Source organism: Macrobrachium nipponense, chromosome 16, assembly GCF_015104395.2.
Source record: "Macrobrachium nipponense isolate FS-2020 chromosome 16, ASM1510439v2, whole genome shotgun sequence".
In the NCBI taxonomy this organism is placed as follows: Eukaryota; Metazoa; Arthropoda; class Malacostraca; order Decapoda; family Palaemonidae; genus Macrobrachium; species Macrobrachium nipponense.
In genome coordinates this window covers 77,759,235-77,782,371 of record NC_087209.1, presented here as the reverse complement: position 1 = coordinate 77,782,371, position 23,137 = coordinate 77,759,235, and the positions used below count along the sequence as shown (strand labels likewise).

Genomic DNA, 23,137 nt, shown 5'->3' with positions numbered 1-23,137 from the left:
ATTTATATCATATAGCTACGGTATTTCTACAGAAGCAATCCACACGAACTGCAAGGAACGTAACCGCAAATACGACAACCACTAGGGATTGGGGCGTCCAATGTATTTCGCCGTGTTTAATTACAGTCGTCCGAATAAATATTACTTAAAATTCGTTCAGTAGGTAAAACTGCATAGAAAAACCGCAACTGCCATAGTCTAGGCCACCACGGATAAGTACCCTAGATCTACCTATAGGTTTGTCTTAAAAAACAGTGAGTTCACTAATCTTGACATGATCCCGGCATGGGACCAGCATCTGCCGGAATAACCTACTGGGACCAGCATCAGCTGGGATAACCTACTGGGATCAGCATCAGCTGGGATAATCTACCAGAATCAGCACTTGCTGGGATGACTTATACTGGGATCAGCATCAGCATGGATAACCTACCGAGATCAGCATAAGCTGGGGTAACCTACTGGGATCAGCATCAGTTGGTATGGGGTAAAAAACCGCATGGTACAGGGGTGGACCATGTACGATCAATGTGTACAACCCCAAGAAAAGTACATTACAACGCGTCCTGACACCGGAGTAGAGGTCTTTAGCTCCATTTCTCACCAACAACAAGTCGCGTCTGATGCCCATCTCCGATGTCAGGACGCGTTATAATGTACTTTTTTTGGGGTTGTACACACTGATCATACATGGTCCACCCCTGTACCATGCGGTTTTTTACCCTAGTAACCTACCGGAATCAGCACTTGCTGGAATAACCTACCAGGATCAGCATCAGCTAGGGTAACCTACCAGGATCAGCATCAGCTAGGGTAACCTGCCAGGATCAGCATCAGCTAGGGTAACCTGCCAGGATCAGCATCAGCTAGGGTAACCTGCCAGGATCAGCATCAGCTAGGGTAACCTGCCAGGATCAGCATCAGCTAGGGTAAACCTACCACGATCAGCATCAGCTAGGGTAACCTGCCAGGATCAGCATCAGCTAGTAACCCTACCAGGATCAGCAATCAGCTAGGGTAACCTACCAGGATCAGCATCAGCTAGGGTAACCGGCCAGGATCAGCATCAGCCTAGGGTAACCTACCAGGATCAGCATCAGCTAGGGTAACCTACCAGGATCAGCATCAGCTAGGGTAACCTGCCAGGATCAGCATCAGCTAGGGTAACCTACCAGGATCAGCATCAGCTAGGGTAACCTACCAGGATCACATCAGCTAGGGTAACCTGCCAGGATCAGCATCAGCTTGGGTAACCTAACCAGGATCAGCATAAGCTAGGGTAACCTACCAGGATCAGCATCAGCTAGGGTAACCTGCCAGGATCAGCATCAGCTAGGGTAACCTACCAGGATCAGCATCAGCTAGGGTAACCTGCCAGGATCAGCATCAGCTAGGGTAACCTACCAGGATCAGCATCAGCTAGGGTAACCTACCAGGATCAGCTAGGGTACCTACAGGATCAGCATCAGCTAGGGTAACCTACCAGGATCAAAGCATCAGCTAGGGTAACCTACCAGGATCAGCATCAGCTAGTAACCTACCAGGATCAGCATCAGCTAGGGTAACCTGCCAGGATCAGCATCAGCTAGGGTAACCTACCAGGATCAGCATCAGCTAGGGTAACCTGCCAGGATCAGCATCAGCTAGGGTAACCTACCAGGATCAGCATCAGCTAGGGTACCTACCAGGATCAGCACAGCTAGGGTAACCTACCAGATCAGCATCAGCTAGGGTAAACCTACCAGGATCAGCATCAGCTTGGGTAACCTACCAGGATCAGCATCAGCTAGGGTAACCTACCAGGATCGCATCACTAGGGTAACCTGCCAGGATCAGCATCAGCTTGGGTACCTACCATGACGCATCAGCTAGGGAACCACTACCTAACCAGGATCCAGCATCAGCTAGGGTAACCTACCAGGATCAGACTGGGACCTGCCAGGATCACACAGCTAGGGTAACCTGCCAGGATCGCATCATCTAGGGTAAGCCTACCAGGGGATCTAAGCATCAGCTAGGTACCTCAGGATCAGCCATCAGCTTAGGGTAACCTATCCAGGATCGCAGGCATCAGCTAGGGTAAACCTACCAGGATTCAGCATAATGGTAACCTACCGGGGATCAAAGCCATCAGCCTAGGTACCTAACCAGTCAGCATCCAGCTAGGGTAAACCTACCAGGATCAGCATCAGCTAGGGTTAACCTAACCACCGGTATCAGCATCAGCCTAGGGTAACCTTGCCAGGATCAGCATCCAAGCTTAGGGTAACCTACCAGGATCAGCATCAGCTAGGGTAAACTGCAGGGATCAAAGCCTCACCCTTTTAGGGGGGTAACCGACCAGGATCACATCAGCTAGGGTAACCTACCAGGATCAGCATCAGCTAGGGTAACCTCCAGGATCAGGCATCCATAGGTAACCTACCAGGATCAGCTCCAGCTTGGGTAACCTACCAGGATTCCAGCATCAGCTAGGGTAACCTACCATTATCAAAGGCCATCAGCCTTAGGGTACCATGCCCAGGATCAGCATCAGCCCTTGGGTAACCTACCAGGATTCAAGCCTCCTAGGGGTAGAACCTACCAGGATCAGCATCGCTAGGGTAACCTACCAGGATCAAGCCTAGGGTAACCTGCCAGGATCAGCATCAGCTAGGGTAACCTTGCCGGAATCAGGCATCAGCTAGGTAACCTGCCAGGATCCATCAGCTGGGTAACCTACCAGGATCAGGCATCAGCGAGGGTAACCTGCCAGGGATCCAGCAATCAGCTTGGTACCTCCAGGATCAGCATTCAGCTAGGGTAACCTGCCAGGATCCAGGCCATCAGCTTGGTAACCTGCCGGATCAAGCCTCATCTTGGGTAACCTACCAGGATCAGGGCACTCAAGCCTAGGGAACCTACCAGGATCACAGCAATCAGCTAGGGTAAGCCCTACCAGGATCAGCATCAGCTAGGGTAACCTACCAGTGATCAAGCCATCAAGCCTATGGTACCTACCAGGATCACCATCAGCTAGGGTAAACCTGCAGGATCCATGGCAATCAGCTTGGGTACCTACCAGGAGCAGCCATCAAGCTATGGTAAACCTACCAGGGATCAAGCAAATCATCTAGGGTAAACCTGCAGGGGATCAATCCATGCAGCCTAGGTAACCTACCAGGATCAGCTCAGCTTAGGGTACCTGAACCTGCCAGATCAGCATCAGCTAGGGTAACCTACCAGGAATCAAGCATCAAGCTAGGGTAACCTACCAGGATCCAAGCCTAGGGTAACCTACCAGGATCAAGCATCAGCTAAGGGTAACCGGGACCGGATCAAGCCTCAGCCATAGGGTACCTACCGGAGCAGCTTCAGCTAGGGTAACCTACCAGGGATCGGAATCAGCTAGGGTACCTTCCATGATCAGCAAGCACTAGGGTACCCTACCAGGATCCAGGCATCAGCTTAGGTAAACCTGCAGGGATCAAGCCTCAGCCTAGGGTAACCTACCAGGATCAGCCATCAGCTAAGGGTACCTACCCCAGGGATCAAAGCCATCAGCCTAGGTAACCTACCCGGATCAGCATTCAGCTAGGGTAAACCCTTACCATGGATCACAATCCAGCCTAGGTTAACCTGCTCCAGGATCAGCATCAGCTGGGTAATCCTACCAGGGATCACATTCAGCGAGGGGAAACCTTACCAGGATTCAGCATCAGGCTAGGGTAAACCTGCCAGGATCGCATCAGCTAGGGTAACCTGGATCAGCATCAGGGCCTAGGGTCAACCTGGGCCAGGATCAGCATCCAGCTAGTGGGAACCTGCCAGGATCAGCATCAGCTGGGGTAACCTACCAGGATCAGCATCAGCTAGGGTAACCCTCAGCATCAGCTAGGGTAACCTACAGATCAGCATCAGCTAGTACTGGGACCCTGCCAGGCCTCAGCATCAGCTAGGGTAACCTGCCCAGGATCAGCATCCAGCTTAGGTAACCTGCCAGGATCAGCATTAAGCTACGTAGCTAGAGGCCGTACATACCTAACTGGATTAACTAGAAGTGCCGGGATAGCTACGGGATCTAACCTACCGGGACCAACATCAGTTAGGATAACCTATCTGGATTAACATTTGCTGCGATTACCCAATACTAGCTAGCCTAATACTAGGTAGTATAACCTGCCGGGTTAAGTAGCTACCTAGGATATCACCTAGTACCTAGAATAACCTACCGGATAACCTTCGAGAACCAGAGATCGATGGGTATTACCTAGCTAGGTATTGTATACATAGGTAGTTAGCTATGTTGTTTGTTGTTCATTAAGTTGGCTTTATATACTAGTAGCTATACTACCTAATGCCATTTTCCATTACAACTCGGTGGTAATTAACTACTACTAAGTAGGTAGCTACCTAGCCTAGGTTGGAAAGTCACGGTACATGGGATTCAACTTTAATTGCAAACCTCTCAAGGTTACGGCACGACCTTTGCGCAAACATCACCTTTGACACCATATTCGATATCAACTGGAGTTAATTTACATACCATATTGGCTTGGCTCGGAACGAGCATCGACTTAACTAATTTCGACAGCATTTTTCCACTACGGACGACCACAGCCAGAAAGACGGACAGACGACGGCACTGGTGCCCAAGGAGGCTTGGACTCTATCTCAAAGTGGCCGAGAGTTGTTATGTGATTCGTTAGAGAAGGGCCACTTCCAAGTGCCAACTTTGTAAAACCGCAGTGCCATTTATGTTAGTGCATTTGGCTTCTAAACAAGTATACTTATTTTCTTTTATTACATTTTTCATCTTTTTTATTCTTTGTTGTTATTACTTTCGAAATCATTGCGGTTCTTAGAACTATCCCTGCTAATCCCAAACTCCGGAACCCCAAAAGAATATCTTGTTATGAATATTGTAACACCGATTATTATTATTATTATTATTATTATTATTATTATTATTATTATTATTATTATTATTATATAGATTAGTATTATTATTATATTATTATTATTATTTACGACCGGTCGATAGGGCATGCCCAGTGATCAGTGCCGGTTGCCTTCCATTTTTAAAATAGTGGAATACATAATCTACTGTAAACTAACGTAACGCTGGATTGCCGTCGAGATACTAGACGGCAATGAACATTATGGTCGTTATGCCACATACTCAACTAAGAGTGACCCAGCAGGCAATCGACCCATGGGCGTGAGGATCTGACCGATGTTACATAATATCATCATTGATAACACTACCAGAAAGACCATCCCACAGTTCTAGAACTCTGATGTAGGACAATATGAAACAAGACGTACGTATACATCGACAAAATATGGACACACTTTGCAATGAGTAGTTTGTGAATTTCTTTTTTTTTATTTGATTACTACTAACTTTTTTACTTATATAATGAGTTTGCTCTTGGAGGTCTCTTCATATAAGCTTTTCTTGGTCCATCAAGCAGGTTCCTTTTTTGTTTCCTATTAAAATGTCTAGTTTTGAATTACTATTATTTTAAACGTTTCCAAGTTTTCATCGTCAAACAATCTGAGTATTATGTGCTGAAAGGTATTGCTTCCATCTTGGAATGTTAGACTAAATATTGGTCCAGTTATTAAAAAAGTTCTCTTAGATATTTTGGGGGCAAATTCTCTTTTGCTACCTACTTTCCATTGTTTTCTTGTTTCAGTGAGTGGTCACTCAGGCATCTTAAGAACGAATGAAACCCCTTCCCTTAGATTTATCCATAATTAATACTGCCAGTTGATCGGCAATTTATTATGAAAGTTGTTGCGGCGGCATGTCTCTGTCTTTATTAAAGACATCTATGAATTACTTGCCTGCACTGTTATGATGTTCTCTTTTTTTCAGTTTTTTATATCCTCTCAATACTTTACGTCCAATATTTTAGCCTTCATTTTGGACATTTTTACACGTTGTCTATAACCAGACGGGACTGCTTATCACCTAAAACGAGGTGCCATCTACTTCAGTTTACCACCTTTAGTTTTGGAGGCCCTCATTTGGCCCATCGGGCACCGCCCGTGTAAAGACCTTCTTTATCCACTAATCATAATCTTGTATCTCATCTAGCTAAGCAGCAAGAATCACATGTATATGTTTGTATATAGAATTTCCTGGCCTTTCCCTCATATATAATTCATCAATGTATGTCCATTATGTCTTTTGTTATTATATTTCATTAACTGCTAAGAAACACAAATTCTTCTGTATCTGTGTGCGGGTCGCGTTGTTGTTGTTTGAGATTAGCTGGCCTTGTGCCAGCACGGGCTCTTGCTCGTAGAGCAGCCCGTATTTTTTCTTTATCGGGCCGCGAGACTCGGGGGTCGGGCATTCCGTTTCCGTCCCCACACTGATACTTATACCGCGTGCCCAGGTAATAAGAGCCTACGGGCTGCTCTATGAGCAAGAGCCTGTGCTGGCATAAGGCCAGCTTAATCTCAAACAACGTAATAAGAACCTCTACGGGCTGCTTTATGAGCAAGAGCCCGTAAGGCCAGTTTAATCTCAAAAACGTAATAAGAGCCACTACGGGCTGCTCTTTTAGCAAGAGCCCATGCTGGCATAAGGCCAGCTTAATCTTCAACAACTGTATCGGGAGGATTATTCTCCCACCATGACATTAAGATATACGGGAATAAGAATACTATTAGTACATATGCACTGTTGTCAGTCTTCTTGCCTGGAGACAAGGGTCGGAGAATGGTACAGTGTCATAGTTGACACGGTGGGTATGAAGGCTGACGTTTACGCTGCCTGGGAAATAGGGTAGGCCTGTCCTACTGCTATTACATGATATTCCTTGTGTGTATGGGTCTTACTACTGATGAGGCCAGGTGATGTCTTCCCACTGGGAGGCAATTGAAGTGCTGATTTCCATTTTAGGGGTATTGAGGAAAATTCCTGGTACTCGGCTTGTTTCTTTATTACTCATTACATCCTGCCAAATTTCTCCCAGGCCTAGTCTCCTGGACTTAATTAGTTTACCTAGTCTTCAGAGCTCCTGAACTAGATCCCTGGACTAGATCCCTTGCAAGGGATAGATAATCATTTGTATTAATAATTTGGTAAAATAGCCAAAATGAAGGATGGACCGGTTGACGTCCTCCTCACCTGAAAGCATTCGTGATCCTTACATGGTCTTTTAGTGTTACCAAAATGCAGACGAAAGATTCAGGGCAGCGTTCCCATACTCAAAGTGAAAGAAAAACAAAACAAGGGACTGGCCACACTGCCTCACACTCGTGTCCACAACAAAAACGAAAACATTTTACAGTTCCAATAATCACTCTTACAACAATAGTGTAAAGATATTAGAGGAGGATGATGAATCAATTCCTAAATAAATCACTAATTATTAAAGGAATATTTATTTCCATTACACAACAATAAGAGCCATGTAAGAATCCATGGAAATGAGGAAGCAGACTCCCTAACAAAAAGCGGGTTACAAAATCAACAACACAAGTATCATAATCAGTCACTCACTAACTCAACTGAAGAGCAAAGCCGCAGCATACTGCCAAGTTCAAGAGGAAAGCAAAGTCAGGAGAGCTATTTTTGGAGGCTCTAAAACCAAAAGATATGTCACGAGCACTAACAGTCATAGCCCATCGACTAAGACTAGGTTACCAATGCACATGGCAAAGGATTGAAAGCGACCCTAAGCCATGTAGATACTGTGAAAGGATTGCAGAAGAACCTCTAAAAAACTACCTATTAGTCTCTCCAGAAACAGAACAGCTAAGAGAAATGAACACACAGCCACTCAACTCACAAGGCACATTTTAGCCAACACCCATGAATTTGCAGGTTTCGTATGCTACCCACCACCAAGCTAGGAACAGAACACTGCCCTGACTGACAGCACATGGTGTTAACAGTCATGATAGCCCCCACATCCCGCCCCAACTCATACAACACTCAAGAGTCAAGACAATACGTGGAACAACAAATCTCACGCTTGCAACTTTGCAAGACAGAGTGAAAGCAAATAGCTCCCCTGAGTAGCTTTCACCAAACTAGCGTCCTTCATCCATCTCTAGCTTCCTTCATCGCCCCTCCTCATTCACATCACTATATCTCCAGCGCACTCAGCAGACAACACACACAACTACCCACGAGAAAAAGAATATGGCTCAAAATCCCACAAACTAGATCTTACTAGCTCTGCTTACTAGCTACCTGTGCCACAACTCACGCTTACAATTGAAGGGTACCTTAGGGTTTAAAGGTGTTCGATCCAAACTTCCCCATCAAATCTTTCATTCAATATCACCTTCACCACGTCATATTCATGTATCACTAATAAAGTTTCATATCCTAAACATCTCACATTTTCATCGTTCAACTGTTGGTCAGTTCCAATAGATAGTTATCTTAAGTCACTTTTCCTTCCGTCTCACATCTTTCAGTTCTTGGGACACTTGCTGAATATAGTCTGGGTTCCTCGTATCGGAGAGACCTTAGCCGTCTTCTCTCTTGCATCTAGACTCAGTGAATCTATGTTTTTGGTCGTGGTCCTACCTGTAATTATGTTTTCCGTGGCAAGTTTTTATAAAGGATTTTTTTTATGTATATTTTAATTTCGTATTATTATATTGCAATATACTTCCGATTAGCTACCTTATATTCAGTTCTTCCCTCGACAGGTATGGGCATTATTCTATCATGAGGGTAATATTTGTTAACTATCAATTTGGCTATATTGTTGACCAAATCCTAAAACGGAAGAGTGACCGTAATAGTACTTAGAGAGAGAGAGACCATCGGCAAAGCGAAAGAGGATCGAGAGATAGTGGTAAGAGCAAGACTTAGTCATTTATCAAAACAAAGTGGCTTAGGTTCAGTCATAAAAGGGGATCGAGACAGAAGAAGAAGAAGTACCCAAAAAATGAGGGCAATACTCGAGAGACGTGTAAGTCCCACGTCAATCTTTAATAACAAGGATAAAGAAAAGAACTTGAGGCATTCATACAAAGCACATAACTCCAACGGACAATCACGAGTTTGTTTGGTTTTATGTACAGCCCTCCACAGGGATGATTCCCTCTCTGGTGGGCCCTTGTAGTACGTTTTCTAAGTAAGTTGCTTTTTATATTTCATAATTGTCTATTAGCATTTTCTCGTCAGTATTATAGCTCCTGCAGAATAGGAGTATCTTTAGTTCTCTTCTGAATTTGCTTTCTTATTGTACGATCTTCACCTCAGGCGGTATTTTGTTGTATAGTCTTGGTACGTAATGTTCAAATGGTCTATCGCCTGACTTACAATTTGTTCTAGGTTCAAAAAGCCTATATAGCTTCACTTGCTTGTCTGATCAGTAATCATTTCAGGTTTAAAGAAGCTTAAGCAGTTTCTCAGATATATTGGTTCACCATATTTTAGTGCTTTAAAGACTGTAAGAAGCATTTTGTATTCCATTCTTGCTTTTATTGGGAGCCAGTGTAGCTAGATTTGTGCTTGGGTTATTCTGTCACGGGAACGTAGTCCTTTTATTAATCTGGTGGCTCTATTTGTACTCCTTGCAATGTTCGTAGTAGTTGGGGAGACCGTAGTATAAAACGTTGCAGTAGTCAAACGTCGAAAGTATTTGGTTACAAATTGCTGTTTTCAGAGTATTCATTTAAATATTCTCTAATAAATGCAATGTTTCCAATATGATAGTTACAGGTTTTTACAATATACAGTATATGGTTTTTTTTCGACAATTTGTCATCAATAAATACTCCTAAGTTCCCGGTGCTGTTAAAATGTTTATTGATGACGAACCAATAGTTATTCTTGTGAAGTGTTATATATTAACGAAATTTTTATATACATATATTTATAGATATTTTCATATGAAATTCATTTAAAATTCAATTTCTTTTATTTAATTTATTTCGGTGTCAATTACCCAGATGCACACAATCAATCAATCATATTTTCGTAGTGTACTGTCAGATCCAAATAGGCTATAGCATACACTCAGTTTTGTCTTCATTAAATTCCAATTTCATCCCCGACATCCATTTATTTTATATCGTTCATTGTTGCACCAATTTTACTAATGGCATCTTCTGCCGTTTCAAGAGGAGAATAAAACTAAGTATCATCAGCACATATTTTATACTAACCTTGTGCTTGTTTAATGTTTAGGATTCTAGATAATTCAGTTGTGTAAATGCTGAATAGAAGTATACCCAGGATGCTGCCATGGGACACTCCTCTCGTTAGGTCTTTTCTTTTCTGATTTCACATTTGATATAATCACTGTAACTTTCCTGTTTTCTAAGTAGCTTTTGCACCCTTTGAGTGTATCATCTTCGATGCCTACTGCTCTCAGGTCTTCAAGCAGCAGATAGTGGTCAACTGTGTCGAATGCTGGATTTAGGTCGAGCATAACTATTATAGGATACCACATTTTCTACTTGCCATAATTTTTATCAAATTTGTAATTGCACGCAAAGTAGTTTCGAGTAATTATTTTTCTGTAAGTTGACTGGTTACCAGGTATAATGTTTAGTTGTTTCAAGTGTTTCCACATTGTTCGTGAACTACCATTTGTATGTTTTGATAAGTACGTAGGTTCGATATTGGCCTATAAGAACTACGATTTTCTTTTATCACCCTTTCCTTTGTAAGCTGGCTTTATACAAGCAAGCTTTTCACTATTCGGGAATTATGCCTGTGCTAGACTCATTTGGACAATATCAAAATATAACTCCTGCAACTGATTAGAGTTTTATACCTCTTTTAAGTCACTTATGGGAAACTGGTCATTTTCACTGTAGGTGATTTTTACTTTTCTCGTCGTTTTTTCGAAGTCGTTCATACTCAGTTTTTCATACATAGTGAATTTTCTATGTCTCATTGTAATCACTAGGAGATCAGGAGGTACCTCCCTTTCTTAACTATGACAGATTCTTTCAATTTTTTCTTCAATGTAGTAGTTTACAAAGTTATCGACCAGGTTTTTGTGGTCACTAGTCACATCAGGTAGAACTTTTTCTTTCATGGGTCCCAAGATTCAGGCTAATATTTTTTTCTTCACTAAACATTTTACTGTCATATATTTTCTTGGTTTTTATAATCAAGTCATTGTACTGGTTTCTGGCTGTTTTATATAGTGACCAATTTTCATTACTTCTTGATTTTTTCGATCTTTTCCATACGTCTTCCATTTTTCTTTTCGTTTTCTCAGCTTCGCGTAATTCGCTGTTAAACCATTCTGCATTTTCATGTCCTGACTCAAACATTCGGGAGCGCCTCAGTGGCGTGGTTGGTATGGTGTTGGCGTCCTACCTTGGTGGTCGCGAGTTCGATTCTCAGCCATTCCATTGAGGAGTGAGAGATGTGTATTTCTGGTGATAGAAGTTCACTCTCGACGTGGTTCAGAAGTCACGTAAAGCTGTTGGTCCCGTTGCTGGAAAACTGGTTCCAAGCAACGTAAAAACACCTAACAAACAAACAATCAATCATTCAGAGGCTACCCCACATTTCAGGACAATAAACTCAGACTAGCCTATACTACATAACAATTCAAACCATAGGCTAATATAAAGGTACCTCATAGGTCTAGGCTTCTATAATTTTTGGCCTATTCTTAGCTGGAACAGGTACTTGACGTCGGAGAAGGTCAAATCTTCATTGTTGTCGTTAGGGTTGAGGAAAAGACTGGCTCCCGTTTTTTTTTTTTTTTTTTTTTTTTTTTCGCAGTAGGTGGATATATTGTAAAAACAACTTATTCCTAGTTGTCATCCTTTCTTAACAGTTAGAACCGACACTGATTCGTATACTGGACCCCTATACTGGTTCTTACACACGGGAGAAATACGTCATTTCAAATGAATATAAGGGGAGATACATTCGTATCCCCTCAGCGTTGCCGTACTCGTCTCGAACAGAGCAGTTGGAGCTTATGTAACTACGCACTTACGTACGTACACTCGATCATAGACGATCTCAACTTTGAGTGGCTAACTTAACATCTTGATAAGATGTAAACCAATTCGGTTTTCAGTCTACCAATTTCCATGGGTACTGTCATAAATGCTAAATGAATTATTTCCATCATTACAGCTTGACGCCAATATACTTTTGCTATAAACTGTCAAACAGCTACTGCTCGCCTGTCAAGGAATTCTTCATATTACACTTGCACTCCTAGCTACTTTCTCTTATTTAATTTATGCTCTCAACAATAAATTTATCAACTTTAAAGTTGGTTTTGTTTCTGTAAGTGATGGGTTTTTCATTGCATAGCCTTTTCATATAGCCATACCAAATATAACTAGTTTATGAATTGGAGATATCACGCATTCAGGCTCAACTTGTATGTCACTCACAGTCTCGTAGTTTTTTTGTATCACTAAGTCAATGGTACTATGGTTCAATAATGACGTCGGTTTTCTCATAACAGTTACAAGGTCGTGGCTTTCAAGTAACTCTATAAATTCTTTGACGTAATTGTTATCGTTATCATCTCAATGTAGGGTGAAGTCACCGCAAATCAGTGTATTTTCGTCATCGGCTAATTAGCCGAGGAAGTCTGAATTCATCTTGGAACGATCTCTTATTTTGTTTGGTGGTTTGTAAATTATTATGATTTGTATGCGTTTGTTTATGTGTGTAATTTTAGTGTTGATGTATTCAAATGTACTGGAACACATTTAGATTCATTATACTCACTTTCTATACTTTTTTTTAAAAAGATTCCCGCTCCACCACGACTTTTGTTTTCTCTCGGTACATCATCATGGTATGAATCGTGGGACCGTGATGTCATTTCGTTTATTTTTAGAATAATCACTTGCATTATTGCTTAACCAAGTCTCCGTTAACATGCATAGCCTATAATAGATTGTGATCATTTTAAGATTTCCGATAGTGTTTCTTTTTATTTCACATCCGCTCATTTTATCTAATTAAAGACCGGGTACTCCAATTCCTTATATATAACTGCGCACTACGATGTCATATCTATGAGTGAAATGAGATAACTCGTCTCGCCCAACAAGAGGTTTTAGTCGGGCCTAAGTTTAGAATGTATGTCATGACCTTTCGCAGTATTATTATGGCTATAATTAACGGTCCTGAGAATATTTATGATTTGTTTATATGTTTTGTTATTGTAGCTGATGAAATGATTTGTAAAGCAATTTTAAATATAATGAATTTAGTTTTACGAGCTAATTACAATAACCCAAGCAAATATACATACATATATAATGTACAGTATATGTGATATCATCAATATAACTATTATACTTTACACACACATACACATTATCTATATATATATATATATATATATATTATATATATATATATATAATGTGTGTGCGTATGTGTGTAAAGTTAGGTATTTCTTCGGAGTGGACGAATCGGGCACTGAACTATTGTTATGGTGAGATGAGAAAGTCTTGTAATAATCCCGACAGGAAGCGAAGCAACTGAACGAATCACGCGAACCAGGACTTTACGCTTCATAGTTCAGGGAGACCAATGGAGAGAGCCGTGGCGGCTGCTTGAGGGATTTTATGGCCACTATGATATGGCGTTTTAGGTAGTATTTCATAGCAGCCATTCTGTAATGTAGCGAAATATACAACAATAGTTTTCTGCTGCTCGAGAGATCTCTGTATTTGCAAAGGAACTGCGCATGGTTCTATGGTAAAGAATTTTTTTTATAAATGTGCATCCATTAAGTTGTCCATACTTACAATAATATCAGTAAAGATGAATTAGTTTGTCAAACTGCAAAAAAAAAAATAGTTACTCCTATTGTTGCTGTTAAATTAACGGCAGTAACACTGCAAATACATTTACGGTTTATTATATATGTACGTACACACACACACACACACTATATATATATATATATATATATATATATATAATATATATATATATATATATATGATATGTGTGTGTGTGTGTGTGTGTGTGTATGTATGTATGTATATATGTATATATGTATATATATAATATATATATATATATATATATATATATATTATGTATATATATATATATATATATATATACATATATATATATATATATATATATATATATATATATATATATATATATATATTACGTAATTGAGACCTAATCCTTTAGAGCCGATTAATGAACTCGAATTACAATGAACAAATCTTGTTCATTTAAAGAGTTTTGTCTCACTGCCAACAAATGTAGTTTAATATCACGGTCCTCCCTATGAATTTTATTTAATTTGGTGAGCACTCATAAGAAAAAAGTAACAATGCTGTTATAACATTCATTAATCCCAATGTCTTGTTAAAATACATATTAAGAAAAATTGATAGTTTACATTTAATTTTCAAATTTAGTGACGTCAGCTTCGATATCGTTTTTTTTTTCTTTCACAAAAATATTTGTTGCTGAGCTTCAAGAGATTTTTTTGAGACAAGCTAGAAAACTATAATATTTCGAAGACTGTTACAAAGACTATTGGACCTTGCACGAGTACGTTTAATTTTAAAAGGAGAGTTATGAGCGTAAAAGTTTGGTTATGAAATATTGGTAATCCTTCTTGAAAATCCTTTTATCGAAAGTCTATGAAGGCTTGTCCTTGGCTCGTCTTTACACAACCCTCATTTTCTATTATATGCTTTCAGGGTCTTTGCATTTTCTGTAGTCAGGACTTATTGATGCTAAGATGAATAGTGTTTATAATATTGTCGTGAATCGTACATACTAGATGTAGCATGGAAAAGAACCGGATAAATGAATGTTTTATTTTACTGACAACAGACCGGAATTTAGTAAGAAAACGTATCTTAAATTTACCATTGCAATGAAAAGTTTTCAGAAAATCCTGGGATTTTAAGCTTTGCAATGTATGTTTTTTTTTTTTCTTCAGTATTCTGAACGTTAAATCTATGGAAACGAGAAACTCTTCCAGTGTCAATACAACAAATGGTTCCTGGTTCCTAAGCACTCTCCCCACAAACGCAGTTACGGGCACACTACACTGTTTATGAGGTGCAAAGCTTTATTCCCTCAATTGTTTGTTTCACTAATTATCTATTTCAACTTTACTTTATTTTACTTCAAAATGTTTATTTTAAATTAGTCTCAGTTATCCCTTTTTGCAACAAAAATAACCAAACATATGAAATTCCTTACTTGGAGATTCTTCTTCTCCTTTGCCACCGTTATCCATCTACATTAAGGGGTCGATTACCTGATGCGCCTTCTCCTCCACTGCCTTCTATCAAAGGCATCATCCGCCACCAACTATAGCCTATAAACTGACAAAAAACAAAGTCTACAGTTCTGTGCAACGATTGAGTGGTTAGCTTCTGAGAACCCCATGGATCTTATCTGGTTTCCATAACCGTTGTGACGGCTCCGTATTGTTACGCTGCTCAATTAAAGCAACTTCGAGTGTCTGACCTTTGAAACGACTCGTTCTTCTGTCAGCAGTCTGCCATGCAGCCCACTTAATGCTGTGGTTGAAGTTACTATATATACCGCAGTGGGGTAGTGCCGTCAGTGTACCTCATGCGGTGCACTGTAGGTATTACTGAAGGTTCTTTGCAGCGTGCCTTCGGACCCCGTTTCAATCCTTTTACTGTACCTCCTTTCTTTTTCTCTTTTCTCCCATCTTACTTTCTACCCTCTCCTAACAATGGATTTATAGTGCAACTGCTTTGAGGTTTTCCCCCTTTTACACCATAGGTTCCTTGCCAACTCAGCCTTAACCAAAATAGATGATCACTGCTGGAACGGATGTAAGATGCCGAGAATGTGTGGTTTCTGCATCCTGTGAGCCCGTAAGTTATGACGACTCTAAAGCAATTTGATTCTCTTACCATTTTCCTTTCGACTCAGAAGTTGATTCTCGGCGCATTTTGACTTTTTGAAATCCGATCTGGGGATATTTCAATATGTACTTTAACATATTAAATAAACGTATAGTATTCTTCAGCCGAGTATCTTTTAGATATCGTATAAGCGATACCCGAAATATAATGCATTTTCTTTTTCACTTTGTTCCATTTGAATTGGCACACACACACACACACACACACACACACACACACACACACACATATATATATATATATATATATAGTATATATATATATATATATAGTATATTATATATATATATATATATTATATATATATATATATATAGTGTATGTAATTTATTCGTTCTGCTTCAAAAAAACCAAATCCGTAGTGGAGACAGGGTCCGATAACCAGCATGAGTACTCCACTCTAGATGGTAGGTGTGATGCCTTCTACGCTCTGAATGTCAATTCATATGAGGATCGTGTCATTCTTCGCTAAAGTAATCGCATACAAAATACACGAACACATTAATATATAATATAAAGTGTCTTGTATCTGTTCCTGATTTTTCTCATTTACTTGGTTTACTATTTCCTCTGTATTTCCGGAGCTAAAAAAAAAAAAGCAGTCCATCAAATGGTAGACTGATTTTAAGATTCATGACAAATAAAGAAGTTAAAAATACGCCGACGTTTTTTCGGCGCAATCGAGTTTTCTGCACAGTATATCATCCTATAATCAACGCCACCGAAAATGGATCTATCTTTCAGCGGGCTCGGGATCAAGCGGTATGAGCCGTGGCCCATGAAACTTTAATCACGGCCCGATGGTGGTCTGGCTTATGTCGTTGCCAGAGGCACGATTATAGCTAACTTAAACGTTAAAAAAGGGCTGTAATTTGGTAATGTTTGATGATTGGAGGGTGACTGATCAACATATTAATTTGCAGCCCTCCAATTTCAGTATCTTTTAAGATCTGAGGATTGCCAGAAAAAGTGCGGACGGACAGACATAGCCAGCTCAGTAGTTTCCTCTTACAGAAAACGAACGAGAAATTTTATAACGAAGTTCCAATACCCACATGAAGAGATATCGAGAATTCGACACGACTTTAAGTTTCGAGGATGTGGCAACGTTTCGGATGGCTTCATGTTTCATTTTAAAATGGCTAGTAAGAAATTATACAATTATCCGGTAGAAGTAATAATACTGATCTTTAAAGTACCAAAATTTCCAAAGTCCAGTTACAGTAATGAATGTTAGACAGAGTAGTAGGTACGTAACTTTGCATTTAAAGAAATGATTTCCCTTATTCGAAGCAGAACAGAAATGATCTTCCCTTTTCCATGTTCCTACAATTAGGAATATATATATATATATATATATATATATATATATATATATATATATATATATATATATATATATACATATATATACACATATATATATATACACACATATCTAATGTCTTATCGCTTGGCGATAGACTTTTTGTTTTTTCCTTACGGCTGTTATCCGTAAGTAATGTTTGGTTCCTCTCATCTCCCTTGGATATCTTAGTAGAGAGGTTCTTTCTTGTCTAGAGGAGATGATTCAAACAGGCTAGTTGAACAAGTTAACAACTTTATTCTGTAACTCCATACTAGGAGATGCAGCTCGGTCGGACGACCGATATGTTTGAGATTTGGCGTGGAACTGCCATTCTAAAGCATCGCGTCGATAGCGGAACATTAGCTATCTAAGCAATTCATATAAAAACACATACGTAGTCTGCCGGCTCGGAAGTTACAAGTTTCCGGCGTAGGTTAACAGGTCAACCTCTTCCCATGGAAGTTGTTGTGCAAAGTTATCATAACATAAAAAATGTTGACAAAGCTTTGAGCTAGATCAGGCTACTGCAGACAACGCATAGCATAATCTAAGGTGTGCTTTGGTCACGTAGAACCCTCCTAATGCCATGACCCCAGGTCACTGGTTTATATATAATGTAATTCTTACATTAGGCTCGGTCTGCTACCTATTCAAGCCTTGAATAACAAAAAAAAAATTACTTTAAACATTGTTCATAGGAGCGTGCTCGTAACATACTAAGTTATTAAATGCATAAAAAGATTCTGTTACATACCCTTGTTGACATATTCATAAACAAAGATAAATGCATGGAAAATATAGATCCATGTTTGGTAATAATAATGATTATGTACCCAAATATAATAAAATGGTAAAAATCAAAACATGTATACATGGATTAATATATAACATGTAACCTGATTTAAGACATAAATGGTACTAAAATAATGATTATAGCATGATCATGGATAATTGTTAAAGAGTACTTGTCACTCTTTATAATAGATAAATAATTGTATAATAGTATAACAATGTAATTCTGCAGAAATTCAATATATAGGGCTGATATTTTATTAGGTGCCCGAAAAATACCTTTAGGAATATATTAATGTATAATATTGGGCTATAATGATTTATTAGGCGCCCTGAAGATACTTTAACTGTTCAAATGCAAAGGCGTGAGTCATTCTTGTCCTACATTGTTGCCAGCATACGGACCGCTTTTCACACACAACACAATTCCAGACAATTCCCTAGGCACGAACTGAAGTGGCCAGGTTCAGGCGGCCCTAAACGCAAACGACTTGAGTTTAACGGGTACGTCATCCAGACGGGCCAGTACGTTCCCTTGGAGATCCTTCTGTTTACGCCTCAGCCTACGCCAAGCAAAGATGTTGACGGCGATAACCAATATGGCCGTCACGCTGAACACGGCTAGCAGAATGTAGTAGCGAAGATGTTCTCCACCTGCATAAGTTCGATGACGCTGTGGGTCTCTCAGCCAGTTGCGTCAGACGATGAGCTACTCGCGCGTTGTATGGGAGAGGTAGTGATGGGATGATTGTTGTAGCCCACGTGTAGTTCGCGAAATACGCCTTCTCACGTATTATCGTGTTGACCCCTCTGACGGTATAATTTGTAGATTTCCCCGTACAACCATCGGCTGCTACGAAGATAGGGGCATGGGCGGTGGATGTGTCCGGACACACGACGTCGAATCCGGCCTTATCATAACGGATCCAGGACCCATTATTCATCCTGTAATTGAATTTATTACCGTAAAAGGGATAAAGTTTCCCCAGACAACCTTCGCTTGTATGAGAGAGAGAGCCGTTTAGCACTATGTCTAACTCACATGAATCCGTTGATATAGGATAGAATCAAAAAGAGTCAGCTGTACAAATTTTATTATTCATGGCTTCTGAACAGTGAGTGAGTTTATCTAAGTCTTTAATGACTGTAAATGATTTCTATCCAGAAGAAATCAGTACATGCCCTGTTAAATTGGATATTACTGGATTTGAGTTATTCGTCATAAAAGTAGGAAACGGTGCTATTTTGTATGATTGCCAAGCATCGGAAGAATCAAAAGGAATCGTGATCATAATTCTATAATTTTCTACGCTGACTGATATTAGGCTATAATAGAATTCTACTTATGGGCATCCAATAAAGGAATATAACCTAGCTTCTCCCGTCCGTTTTCTAAAGTTAACGTCAGATCTTTTATAGGCATGAGGTGAGGAGATAACACACCCTTTGTTGCTAACGTAATTGCTTCTACGTAATCTTTTGACTTTTCAATAAAATGTGATATTTTCACACGGATATGATCTATTTTCGAACTATAGTAAGCTAACGTAGCCAGTAAGTGTTGAACTTCCATGACCTGATCGATATTATTTGAATGTTCATTAACGATATTCATTATTAGATTGATCGAAGATAACTGGCTGCGAAGTTCAGATAAGGCCAGTTCTGTTTTGTGTTGCAAAAACTCAATTCTTTTATTTTGAAGGTGGAAGTTAGTTCTTGTAGACCTTCGGTCGGCTGATATGGGTCTTGTTAATTATGTTCTTCGTTTATTAGCTGCCACCATTTTCTAATGTCTATCGCTTGGCGATAGACTTTTTGTTTTTTCCTTACGGCTGTTATCCGTAAGTAATGTTTGGTTCCTCTCATCTCCCTTGGATATCGTAGAGAGGTTCTTTCTTGTCTAGAGGAGATGATTCAAACAGGCTAGTTGAACAAGTTAACAACTTTATTCTGTAACTCCATACTAGGAGATGCAGCTCGGTCGGACGACCGATATGTTTGAGATTTGGCGTGGAACTGCCATTCTAAAGCATCGCGTCGATAGCGGAACATTAGCTATCTAAGCAATTCATATAAAAACACATACGTAGTCTGCCGGCTCGGAAGTTACAAGTTTCCGGCGTAGGTTAACAGGTCAACCTCTTCCCATGGAAGTTGTTGTGCAAAGTTATCATAACATAAAAAATGTGACAAAGCTTTGAGCTAGATCAGGCTACTGCAGACAACGCATAGCATAATCTAAGGTGTGCTTTGGTCAGTAGAACCCTCCTAATGCCATGACCCCAGGTCACTGGTTTATATATAATGTAATTCTTACACACACATATATATTATTATATATATATATATATATATATATATATATATATATATATATATGCGAATACCACGGGAAAATGATAGTCAGAAATCCAAGCGCTTCGTCTTTATTCAGACATCGTCAAGTAGCTCCTTGACGATGTCTGAATAAAGACGAAAGCGCTTGGATTTCTGACTATCATTTTCCCGTGGTATTCACTTATTTACGAAGTCACGTGCATCTACTGTGATTTTTTAAAGCATATATATATATATATATATATATATATATATATATATATATATACATATATATATAGATACTACAGATAGATAGCTGCTTATCCGTATCGTGGCGTCAATTTTCTAGGTTGTTGACAAGTAGTACTATATATACCTATTCTGACAATAGATGACGTGTGCAAATTGTGAGGTTCCTCTCTCTCTCGAAATAGAGAGTAACAGCAGAGCTCTGGTAAAAAAAGCAATTAAACCAAAGTAAATCCCACACATATTTTCCCTACAGGGAAAATTTTTCAAAGCGTAAAAAACAATAGGGAAGAGTGGACGGATTTTGGATACTGTTGTTGGTGACTAAACTCTCTTAGCTCTACTGAAGGTTACCCGGGATATGGTCACAAGGGAAGGGTGTTCAAATGCAAGGAGTTATCCGGCAAGGGCGTCGTATATATTTAAAAGAAAAGTCATCTGCTGTATCCTCTGCCAATTTTTAGATGAGAGTTGTCCTCCGAAAATAATAAAAACTAACATTCCGGTTCCTTCTACTCTAGCATGTTATTTGCTTGCTTATTCGAATACTTCCGATGAAATTTATATATATATATATATATAATATATATATATATATATATATATATATATATATATATTGAATCAACAGTATATGTATTTGTCCAAAGTTTTTATTTTTTCAATTCAACTGAAAACAAATATCTAAAGAAATTAATTCAGTCGCATTAACCTCAGGATTTTTCTCTTTAGTCTATGAAAATCGATCATTGGCATGCCTCTTTACGCGGCATTCCTTTAGTGCTGCGTTTCTTGGAGCTAATCTACAAAATGGATAAAAGAAAATCCTAAAGTTAACGATTCGCCCTTTTATACTAAAAGCTTTTACTTGCAGTGTTTGCTTGCTCCTTGGGACTCAGACCACACTGCCAATCAAAGCCACTGTAAAATCCCTGTCTCTTTGCCCTTCAGAGCTCTACCTGAAATGCGAGACGCCACAAACAGTGAATGGCAGATTAAGACAGATAAGATGAGCTCCCAAAGGGAATGTAGCCGTATATGTTGACTCAGACTACGGAGAATTGTTGGGAAATCCATCGTCATTTCGTAGTCCCATAACCACTGATGAGGAGTACATGCAGATTCCATTAGTGTCATTTACCAAAGTCGCCACTCGTCTTTTGAGTATTTCTAAGATTGTGTCCATGTCTTTTAGTATCCAGACATCTGAAAATGTAAGATATACTGGACCTTCTATTTTAGTATTCTATATTTTGTTAAGTAGTCAAGACTTAGTGTTTGTTATAAAAACATAATGACCCAAAGCCATCATTATATTTGCCGCTTCAAATAATGAATTTCATTTGGGCAAAAGGTCTGGACACGGTATAAGACAGCAGAATAAGGAAATGAAATTCCTTTACTATATATATATATATATATATATATATATATATATATATATACTATATATATATATATATATAATATAAACATTTCAAGCTTCATTCGCTAGTACTGACAGTCACCCGACGTGAATTTTCTGGAGTAACGACTGTGCAAAGTCATGTTTCATTTTTCGCTGCATAGAAATCTTGCATTCGTAAACAATAGATTTCAACTGGACACAGAAAGTCAAAACACAACAGTAACACTAGGATGAATAAAAAAATATTTGAAAGAGTTGTTTATATCGTCAAGTTCTCTTGAAAGGAAACAAAATGAAACGGAAATAAGTGTCAACTGAAGGTCAAGATTGGCGGGAACGCATTTGCCTCTGTTTATCTCAAGTTTTTTCATGGGGCGGGTGGGGGGGTTATTTTTTCCCAAAACTGGACCTTTTTTTTCTATAAATGTCATTGCATATGTAGGTATATACAAGATGAAATACTTTAAAATGTTATATTAAGAAGAAAATTGGGTATGCGGTCTATGCCCTTCTACCCGATGTTATTCAAAGTACTGACTTTGTTTAACAGAATCTTACCTAAAATCATATGGTAGCCTATATCGTATTGCTGCTATCACTCTTGTATTTCCTACTACTAAAGAATTATGTTAATGTTTAATAACAAAATTTATAAAAAAAAAGTGCCAAAAAAAAAAAAGATTGTTATTTATTACTTTGTAAGTACAGTTCAATGAAAAGGATAGTTACGGAAAATGTGGAATTCCAGGAATTTTGGGGGGCGTCGTTCGATCCTCCAATCCGCCCCCTTCGGTACAGGCCTGTGGTGGGCGTTTGGTTTGTCACTTTGCCAGTTAAACTTCGAATTTCACCAGGCCCACCTCGGTTCACCATTTACCTGACACTAATACCACTCTGATAAGTAACTTATCTTCTTTTTCAAAGATCGAAATTTACTGTGAGTTTTCGGTGATCAAAGATATACATAAGCGATCCAATAATTTGTCTATGGCATAAATTGAAAATGTTTTTTCTTATTATTATCACAAATCATTTATCGGTGTAATTCACCTCAGATACTTAAAAAAAAAAAACAATAGTTTGTGATGTTAAATCCAAGGCATTGCAAAGAATAACAAAAGTAATTCTCATTTACGCTGGCTGCTGTTATTGTCAAGGTAAAC

The 23,137-nt window shown here is 39.2% G+C and overlaps 1 protein-coding gene across 4 annotated transcripts in view; it reads right to left on the bottom strand.

The window, feature by feature from the left end:
* Positions 1-4,683, bottom strand: part of LOC135195838 (probable pyruvate dehydrogenase E1 component subunit alpha, mitochondrial) — a 71,180-nt gene extending 66,497 nt beyond the window's left edge. Inside the window, exon 1 of one of the 4 annotated variants that reach the window (XM_064222353.1) lies at positions 4,526-4,683. In XM_064222353.1, coding sequence (XP_064078423.1) covers positions 4,526-4,576 — 51 coding nt within the window. In that variant the 5' untranslated portion in view covers positions 4,577-4,683. The remainder of the gene's footprint in view (positions 1-4,525) is intronic. The other 3 variants (XM_064222355.1, XM_064222352.1, XM_064222354.1) reach the window with 3 other exon arrangements.
* Positions 4,684-23,137: the final 18,454 nt, after the last annotated feature.